The 10,693-nt window shown below is 31.6% G+C and overlaps 4 protein-coding genes across 4 annotated transcripts; all 4 read left to right on the forward strand.

The window, feature by feature from the left end:
* Positions 1–1,909: 1,909 nt before the first annotated feature.
* Positions 1,910–3,186, forward strand: ASCRUDRAFT_70176 (uncharacterized protein; the record flags this gene model as incomplete). The annotated part of the gene is made up of 2 exons (XM_020191755.1): positions 1,910–3,100; positions 3,181–3,186. 2 exons carry the CDS (start codon positions 1,910–1,912, stop codon positions 3,184–3,186), a joined length of 1,197 nt encoding a protein of 398 aa, XP_020048025.1.
* A 393-nt stretch (positions 3,187–3,579) lies between these two features.
* On the forward strand, positions 3,580–5,378 carry ASCRUDRAFT_75689 (FabD/lysophospholipase-like protein). Its single transcript, XM_020193172.1, has one exon. It carries the CDS (start codon positions 3,586–3,588, stop codon positions 5,359–5,361), a length of 1,776 nt encoding a protein of 591 aa, XP_020048026.1. The 5' UTR covers positions 3,580–3,585; the 3' UTR covers positions 5,362–5,378.
* A 1,607-nt stretch (positions 5,379–6,985) lies between these two features.
* Positions 6,986–8,860, forward strand: ASCRUDRAFT_7910 (uncharacterized protein; the record flags this gene model as incomplete). The annotated part of the gene is made up of 1 exon (XM_020194337.1): positions 6,986–8,860. The coding sequence occupies one exon, from the start codon at positions 6,986–6,988 to the stop codon at positions 8,858–8,860; it is 1,875 nt and encodes a 624-aa protein (XP_020048027.1).
* A 796-nt stretch (positions 8,861–9,656) lies between these two features.
* On the forward strand, positions 9,657–10,612 carry ASCRUDRAFT_7911 (uncharacterized protein; the record flags this gene model as incomplete). Its single annotated transcript, XM_020194341.1, has 1 exon — positions 9,657–10,612. A coding segment is annotated over one exon (956 nt), but the record flags the coding sequence as incomplete, so codon positions are not given.
* Positions 10,613–10,693: the final 81 nt, after the last annotated feature.

Consider the following 10,693-nt stretch of genomic DNA (forward strand, 5'->3'; position numbering starts at 1 on the left):
AAACAATCTATGGTTCAAAAATTTAGTTAAATAAAAACCAATGCACTGAAAATAAATGACTACTCCGAGACCAGACCTTACTTTAAAACAGCAAAAGAGCATAAATCATTTATAAATTATCCAAAATAAGTCAAAATAAGTCAAAATAAGTCAAAAAGCAGCATGAAAAACACCAAAAACACCAATTTAATAGAGCAAACATAAACCTTTTATTCAGATCCAACCGACTCAAATGTCTTAGGAGCGTTCGAATTCCCTTTTAGAAACAAAAACCTCACCTTGAGGAAGCAGAGCCGGGATTCAACTCCACAAAAATGGCTGCTTTTTAAGTTTCTAAAAACACACAGCACACCGCAACCTGCATGAAACCTAATATTCTTATATTATCTTGGCTTTCTCTCAAACCGCATGATTTACCCGGTCTATGTCCAGGATTTATATCTGCACTCATAACAAAAGTTTTTTAACTTTTAGCTCTGTGCAGTTTAGCTTTGCCAAGAGATATAGTGTAGACTAGTATAGTCTCTGTATTAATATGCGATGTCCTGCGCTTGCGCACATTCTTGATAGCTTATACCGCTGTGTGTATGTGTGTATCTACTTTTGCTCCCAATCTTTATCACTTCATATTTTATATAAGGCTCAAAATTTCTTGATTTTTAATCTTTTCAATTTTAAATCCATTGAAAAAATACTTTCAAACTCGAAAATGCATAATATTTTCAGAAAAATAGGGCTGTGTTTTAGCTTTGGGGAAAACGGTTTAATCTCAGGAACAATAAATTCGATCTCTGGTTGCAATAAATTAAATAGAGAGCTGAAAGCTGACCAGATTGCAATGATTGCATTTAATAGTACTTATGCAATTTAATTACTTGTAAGCTCTCGTAAAGGATTGTATCTATCTGGTTCTGCTTTATTATTTATATCTTTTGCTGCTATTGTTATTCTTGTTTATTTTGTTTTAGGTTCATTTTTCAATTTGGATTTCCATATTTTTACTTATAACATTGATACTAGATTATCTTCCAATTAAACAACTTGGTATATTTGAAGTCATTTCATCTTCTATAAAAATTTTTGTGTTAATTGGTATAATTTTATTTTTAAATGTTGCTATGGCTGGTGGTGATCCAAACAAGGATACTATTGGTTTACAACAGATATTGGGGTAACTTCAGCACTTTTAAAGAATACACAACTGAAAAAGGTTCTATTGGAGGTCTACCAGGTTGACTTGCCGGATTTATTGCATCTTTAACTGCTGCAAATCTGTTCATCTTCTGGAATCGAAATTTTTTGTATTGTTTTTCCTGAAGCTACCGAAAAGTTTGAAAAAGCTATCATCAAAGCAGTCAATTATACTTATTTTCTGAATACTACCTTTTACATAATCACCATTGTTTTGTTATGCAAATTTTACTGTTTCTCTATTAGCCTTTTTAACCATCACTGACCAAAAAGCCTTTGACTATTTTGTATTAGAAACATCAATTTTTGTCTTATCAACTTGGTCAACCATTCTTTTAAGTCATTGTTGCCTTTATGAACAGTTTTTCAAGCTCAAAATCATAGAACAATTTGGAAAATTCGTTGAAGTACAATACTTTATTAAAACCATTCTCTATTATTGTTGCCGCCTATATAACCATCAATTTATATTCAATGTCATTTTTCTTTATATCATCAATACACAATATCCCATTTTTGTTCTTTTGTAACTGCTTTTTTTGGCTCTGAAAATAACTGCTTGCAACATCGTTTTGTGGAAATTGATTTTTGAATTTCCAAAAACCTCAATCAACAAACCATTTGGTTTATTTCTTATATTCGAATCCCAATTCAAATGCAAAAAACAACAACAGCTCACTATCCAAAACAGTAACCATTTGAAACCACTTCAATCAGCATGGCAAATCACATCAATGGTCAAAACCTGTCCAAAATACTTATTCTCATTTGCCTTCTTTTAAACTTTGCTGATTGTCTATCAATAAACTATAAAAAAGAAAACACAAAAATCTACAAAAACAACCAAAATCCCTTCTTGAATTTAAACTCCTTCAAACATTTAAAGCCATTCAACTCTTCGTTCATAAAGACTAAAGTCAACTTTACTAAAAACCTGAATTTACACTCAAACTCATTTTTGGACTTGGATCTTTCGAACAAATTATTAGAAAACCTGCTAAATTCATTTGATAACAAAGATCATCGTAACATTTCTGCTTCAAACGAAGATGAAAACGACAATCAATACAACCATTACAATCCAATCAAAAACTATGCTCCTTACACAACTTTATGCCCTTTGAATGAACGCTTGGTAAGATCTGCGTATTTTGATGGACTTAACCAACCTTCCTCACAACTATCGCTATCACTAGAAGAACAGAACTATATTGCAAATAGACAACAAAAGACCCAGGTAGCTCTTGAAAACTATCTTAACAGAATCAGTATCGATGGCTTCAACTGCTCTCACTTCCTAAAACTATCTTCAAAACCCACCACCATCAGCATAGCCATATCTGGTGGTGGATATAGATCAATGCTCACATCTGCTGGAGCAATAAGTGCTCTAGATATAAGAACCAAAAACTCAACCAATCTGGGTCATTTGGGTGGTTTGCTACAATCTACATCATACATTTCAAGTGTGTCTGGTGGTTCTTGGTTACTCACCTCTTTAATGTTCCACAACTTCAAAAGTATTGAAGAATTAAGAGATGATAGCAAGTATTGGCGCTTAGATTCTCCATTGTTAGAAGGAATACCTGATGTTAATATTGATGTTAATAAGTTAGAGAGTACTGGAGACAACCAGAAAAACAATGAGAACAATTTTGACTTTGGCAACAGTAACAGTAATGGTAACTTTCCAAAAATGACTTTTAAAGATAAAATTTTGAAATCATTAAATCTCAGTGGCAAACAAAAACGCGAGAATCCTATACATGACCATGATTCTGATTCCAATTTCGATTTCAATCCAATAACTGATAGTAATAATAATAATAATAATAATGATATTTTGGATTTTCAAAGTTATTTTCATTTCGATAATATTGATGCTTATGAATCTCCTTTCAGCGACTATGTACAAAATAAACAAAATAAGAGCAGAAATAGCAGTTTGGAACAAATAGCTCATGACAACAATAAATCTAAACTCAATAGCACTAATGATCAAAATATTTGTAAATCCAAAAAATTAGAAAATAAACAATTGGAATTTCAAGAATTGGAGAATAAAAAAAATGGACTTTCTTTGAAAAACTTTTTTTCTAGACTCTCAAATATTGATACAGATATTGATACAAATAATAATAACAAAAACAGCAATAATAACAATAACAATAATAATAACAATAATAATAATAATAATAATAATAATAATAATAATAATAATAATAATAATAATAATAATAATAATAATAATAATAATAATAATAATAATAATAANATAATAATAATAATAATAATAATAATAATAATAATAATAATAATAATAATAATAATAATAATAATAATAATAATAATAATAATAATAATAATAATCCATTGGATTTATCTCACGAAAGCATGCCCATATTGAAAAAAAATTTAAAAACCAAGACTTCCCTCTCATCATTTAAGAAAAATTTAAATGGAAACCCTAAAATAACGAAAGAAAAAGAATTCATTTTTAATAACGATCAATTGAAAAAAAATTCAATAACAAATTTTAGAAAAATATTAACATTCTATCGCAATTTACATCGAGATGTTCGTGACAAAAAGCTAGCTGGATTTCATATTTCATTTACAGATTACTGGGGCAGAGCACTATCAAAAAAGATTTTGCCATTTCAAGAAAATAAATCATTGACATTCTCAAGCGTTAGAAAGCTACCATCTTTCAAAAACTATGATCTACCATTTCCAATTTTGATTTCCAATCTACGATGGCCCACCAACGACTTGGAAAAAATAAACAATGATTTAATTGACAGCAAAACTTCACAAATATTTGAATTCAATCCATATGAGTTTGGCAGCTGGGAATCATACTTAGAAGCATTTGTAAAAATTAAGTATTTAGGTACAATGCTAAATGATGGTATTCCAATCTTTAAAATTAATAACAATTCAATTTGTGTGAATGGGTTTGACAACATCGGGTTTATTACAGCAACTTCATCGTCGTTATTTAACAGTGTTATTTTCTTCATTTGGAAATTGATTGGCAGAAGCAAGAAAGAGACATATACAGCATTTAACACAGTTTTGAAAATTTTTGGATTAAATATCAACGACAATAATCAAAGTACCGGTTTTAATAAGCATCATCCTGATTACGCACTATTTTCTCCCAACCCATTTTTCGGGTACAACCATGGTAAAAATTCATTAAAAATTAGCAAAATTCCTCATTTGTTTTTGGTTGATGGCGGAGAAGATGGACAAAATGTACCATTTCAGCCATTTTTAACAGTTAAAAATAGAGAGGTTGATTTAATTATTGCAATTGATTCCACATCGGATAAATGCAATTATCCCAACGGCACAACTTTAAAATTAACTGCTCAAAGATATCATGGTTCTAGTTTTATTGATAACAATAACCAAAGCACTTATGAATCTATTATGAATACTAGCAGAAATAATTTTGATTATATTAATAATAGAAATAATGAAAAGTTAAAAAACAGTACAAAAATAAAAATTGAAAATAGACATGATGACATACCAAGTAGTTTTTGGACGGCAGTTGGTGACAAGGAAAAAATAGTTGAGCACGATATCTTTCCTGAAATTCCAGATTTAGGTGATTTGGTAAAAAACAATTTTAATAAAAAACCGGTGTTTTTCGGTTGTGACCTAGATAAGGCATATCCTGTTAGGGCCTTCAATAATAAAAATGCTGAACACAAAGATAAAACCAAAACCAAAATCAAAACTAGAAACAATAACGGCACAAAAAAGATCTGGTTTCCACCATTAATTGTTTATTTTCCAAACTCTAATTATACGTTTGAATCAAATCAGTCAACTTTCAAACTACAATACGGACATGATGAAGAATGTAAAATGATTGAAAATGGCTATAGTATATTGACATACGGAAATTCATCGAGTTATTTAACTAATAAAGAGAATTATGAAACCGAAAATATTCGGTTTGATCAGTGTATGGGATGTGCAGCGATGAAGAGAGAGTTTGATAGAATTGAAAGAGGAATAAACAGAAATTATTTTCAAAAGGAATCAAAACATAATTTGAAGAAAAATATTTATTATAGTGTAAATAACCAGACTGAGATATTTGAGATTCCTAAAATCTGTGTCAAATGTTTTGAAAAATTTTGTTATAATTAACGAGCTGAAGAAAGGAGTTCAAACATAATTTTAGTTACTTTTAAGATTTGGAAACTCTATAGAATAATGAACTTGTTTATATTTTAAAATTAAAAGATTAATATTCTGTAAATATTTAGTATTAAATTTATTACTTTGAATTAACCTTTAGTTTTAAAGTAGTTGAAAACTAGTAAAAGGGATGCTTTTCCAGATAAGGATAATGAACTTGCTTTTTTGTCAATAATCTACGGCATTAGTAGCTGACAATGGCCATGTTTTTTCTTGGAATTGATGAAAGGGAGTAAAAATAAAATTGAAAAATTACAAAATTGAAAAATCGAAATTTTTTTAAATAAAAACAAATAAATTCTTTAATTCACTAACAGTTGATTCAAATCTAATCCACCAAGGATTTATCAGAAAGGGAAAAAAAATTAAAAAATAATAAATTTTAGTTGAACACAAAACCGGATGATAATAACTAACTTTAATTTAATGAGCAAGAGAAATAATGATAAAATAAATAATAAATATTAGAACAAATACACAAATTTAAAACAAAACAATATTTCAAAATATCAAAAAAAATATCGTGTAACGAAACTTTACACCATCTCTGAACTTTACAAATATTTCTGAGGATCAGCAATGTGATTGCTCGCATGAACAACAACAACAGTGGTCGGAAACCCAAGCGATACGAATAAAAAGTGGCAGACACAGACACAGACACAGACACAAGCCAGAAATACGAGGTTCGAGCAATCAACAATATTAAACATAAAAGCTTGAGCAAAAGCTTGATACAATAGCGAACACAATAGCGAACACAACAGCAAACACAACAGCAAACACAAAAGCTTGACACAAAAGCTTGACACAAAGACCCTGCATGATGGTGCTGATAGGTGTTGGAAATAGAGCAGAGTGAGACAGAGTGAAACAGAGTGGGGGGGGGGGGCAGGGCGATAAGATGCCATGAAAAATAACTCATGAAAAATAACCCATGAAAAATAACCCATATACACAGTAATGGAATAGTTTGGTTGCTATTGTTGCAATTCTGGCATGTTCGTTATTATGATTGAGTTGAAATTGGTTCTTTTTGTTTACCGATTATTGATTTATTGATTTATTGATCATTTTTTCACTTAATTTTTCACTTAATTTTTCACTTAATTTTTCACTTAATTTATTATTTTGGGTGATATGTTTTCTTTTTAAATTCAAATTGGACATGAGATAGTGTCACATCACTCACATCGTTGCATCAAATATATGGTCTGATGTGCTGGGTTTCCAGAGTTTTTGCATTGAAATCTGATATAATTGCTTGCCATTGTCAATTAGCTTTGACCATAGTAATAAAATGATATATAAGTAACAGGGATTTCTCATCCATTGACAGACTTTCTAGTTGGCAATTATTTATTTCAGAAACAACTGGAATCTACTCTAATATATCTGTACAACTATTGTTCTAATTGTTCCAATTATACAAGTTATACAAGTTATACAAGTTATACAAGTTATACAAGTTATACAAGTTATACAAGCTATACAATCTGTATACTACTGATTTGTTTGGGATATTAACCATTTAATTTATTTGATTTTGCTCTTTACCAACATCGTTGCTACAATGCCTGCTCAACGATCCAGAAACAACAATTTGAAAAAAGCATTCTTTAAACAATTCACCTCCACAGTGTTTGATACTTACAATAAAGACATTGACAAATGGTTTGCCTACTACTTCTATGATCCGTTTGCCAAATCGGTGTTTTATGTTGCCAACACCAGCACCAGAATGATTTGTGAACCGGCTTGTATGGAGTACGAAAAGGAACAACTTTCTCCCAACATTTGCTTTATCACAAAGTGTGAAGCACAACAACTACAATACCTACAGAATTACAATTTGTGCAAATGTTGTGTGCACTACTTCACCACCACCACCACCACCACCATAAACAACAACAACAACAATATAATTGGTAACAGTGATCAGTTTGAGGTTGGGCTTTTGGCATCCTGCTGCAATCAGCTATTCACCAATGTGTGCCAGATCGACATGCACGAGCAGTACATAAAAGCGTCGAGAGATCTACAAAAAAATGCCAAATTCAACAAGAAATCGGGCACTGCGACAGGCCAAATCTCCTACAACATGCCTTATAACGTCAAGCTCGCTCAGCTAAGTGCCAGAATGCTAGCCAACAACGCCATGGCAATTGAGCAAAACCGAATGTTAGGATTGCCTCAGATACCCAAACTCACACTAAATCAGCTTGTCAAAGCCAATGGCTATTCTGACTGCTACTACCAAAGGGTGTTCAAGTCCATCATCAAACTAACTCCCAAAGAATTTGGAGCAGCATGCCAGAAAGTCTTTAGAGAGTATTTTCAAGCTTCTGGAAGTCAGTTTGCACAGTGTTTGAATACAGGGGCACCATTGAGACAACAACCACCTAATCCATCTACATTCAATGGTGACTCAAGCGCTTATACAAATAGTAATGCTAATGGGATTAATAGTGCCAACAATAATAGCGCTGCTAATATTACCGATGGAAATAATACCAATAACCGTACTGATTCTATTGAATACTATATCGATAGTTTTAAGGATGTGTTGAATCACACTAAAATTGTTTCTGCTGTCTCTACTACCACTGACTACACAGTACCTCGAGTATTGCCTGAAATATGTGATGAATTGAACAATAATCCAACAGAAGCAAGGGCCTCTCAGTCAATTGATGTTTGTGATAATGTTTGTGATAATGTATTTTATAGTTCCATGTTCAAACAGCTTAGAACCCATATGGAAGTTTTGCAAATCGATGAGAACAGCAATCTTAACATAGAGCTCAACAATAACATACAAGACAACCTTGTTATCGATTCGAACACTGATTGCAATATTGATTGCAACATTGATTGCAACATTGATTGCAACATTGATTGCAACATAGATCCCAACATAGATCCCAACATAGATCCCAACATAGATCTAAACATCGATTTCAACGATTATTTTGAATACCCAGATGATGTTTCTAATAAAACTCTGGAGCATGTTGAAAGCCATGATCAGGATCAGGATCACGATCCAAACCACGATCAAGATTACAATCAGGACTATTTTTATGTCTTCCAAAATACATCCGACCCTAGTAGTTTTGATTTTATTGAAATTGAAGAATTTGCAGCTAAGCAGATGTTACAGGACTCCAGTATAGACAACTACATAGCATCTGAGTCATTGGCAGAAAATGAATCAAATGAATCAAATGAATCAAATGAAATTAATGAAATTAATGAGTTAAATGAGCTAAATGAATTCACCAATATTGATATCTCAAGTAATATTCCTAGAACTTTCCAGTTTGACGACTTACCAGAGTTTGATGTTGAACTTATGCTCAAAGACATCAACAATATGTTCAACGACATTAACAATATTCCAAACAACAGCAGTGATTCCGAATATGACATTGATATGGAATCTTGATGTTAAAGTGATATATGTTATTATTTGTGGCGTTATATTGGATAATGGGATAATGCCGAATGGGATAATGCTGAATTGGCAATAACTAATAATTAATAATTGGCAGATAAATATTTATTTTAATTGGTTTATCTTGCCTGTTTTATGTTTCACTAGACAGTTTTAGTTTTTATGTATACTATACTATACTATATTATATTATATTATATTATATTATATTATATTATATTATATTATATTATATTATAATCTTTATTCTAATCTATACTATAATTTAATTTAATCTATATTCTAATCTAATCTATAATCAAATCAAATCACATAAATTGCTGGTGTTGATTTTAGGCAATGAAAATACTAAAGGCAGTGCTGAATTCTACATCAGTAATAGTGCTTGTAATAGAACTGACTGTGAATGTTACTGTTACTCTTATGGTTATTGCTGTTTCTGCTTCAATAACACAAGAGTTCTACAAAACATCAACTACCATGCTCCAAATGGAATAAAGCATACACTTTGAACAAAATACTGTCCAATGTATGTGTGCCCAATAAAACAACTTTTGCATTTGTATATGCTACTCAATCACATATATGGTACAGATATTTTGCTGATGGAAATAACTTTTATTCGTTCAAGATAACAGTTTGAATCATCAATCAGTTCATAATAATCAATTAGTTCATAATTATCAATTAGTTCATAATAATCAACCATCGTTAATTATCAATATATCATATTATATCTCTTTTTATTTATATTTATATTATTTATATTATTTATATTATTTTCATCATGACAAACTTTATTTGCAAATCATCTGCATGGACCAGCACCATGGGTGCAGACCAAAACTCAATTCCCAACATCAATCCATCCGCTGCTTATTACTCCAACTCCAACTCCAACTCCAACTCCAACTCCAACTCCAACTCCAACTCCAACTTCATCCCATTCGAGCGCTCATTGTTGTTTGAAATACTAAACTATAAACAGGTGTATCACAGCTTTCAATTCCAAGCCAGAACAGCTTTGCCTGATAGCTCCAGTGCTTACAGCGATACCAATCCACCAGTCTCACAAATCAACTGTCTGGGTGCTCGTTGTGCTACTGACACTGGTTTGACTCAAGCAAAACAGTCATCGTGTGGATATAATGGGTGTTTGAATGAATTTGCTATCTCGACTGGTTATGTTCCAAATCCCAGTGTTCCGAATTCAAATGTCTTAATGGAACATAGTTTGTACTTGGATCGCATGAGCAATACAAATAGATTTGAATTTGACAATATATCTCAAAAATTTCAAAGCTATAACTCACAACCATATTATACTGATTATCCATCTACTCTGGCTAATCAACTTAATCAACTTAATGAAGTTAGTCCAACCAATTCAAGCTATTTTTCTGGTTGTAGCATTTGGTGTAGTTCACCTATACATAAAAAATTGCAGCCTAGTGCTGTGGCTGTTTTGGACTGTTCCTGGACAGCTTGTGGAAGTAGAGGTAGTACAATTGGTGCTGCTAGTGCAAGATATTACGGCGAGGAAATCGATACTTGTGGTGGTGACTCGGTATTAAATTTACATGAGACTCATGTATCTGATTTATTTGATGTATCTGATGTATCCGATGTATCTGATGTATCTGATGTATCTGATGTATATAGTGGTGCACAATGCCTTGGGTTTGACACTGCACTTGCATCAGATTGTTCATCGTCAGTTGATGACCTTTCTGATAGTTTGGCGTCTGTTTTGTCAAGTGATTCAAATCACAATCACAATCACAATCACAATCACAATCACAATCACAATCACAATCACAATCA

Source organism: Ascoidea rubescens, assembly GCF_001661345.1.
Source record: "Ascoidea rubescens DSM 1968 unplaced genomic scaffold ASCRUscaffold_5, whole genome shotgun sequence".
Lineage (NCBI taxonomy): Eukaryota > Fungi > Ascomycota > Saccharomycetes > Ascoideales > Ascoideaceae > Ascoidea > Ascoidea rubescens.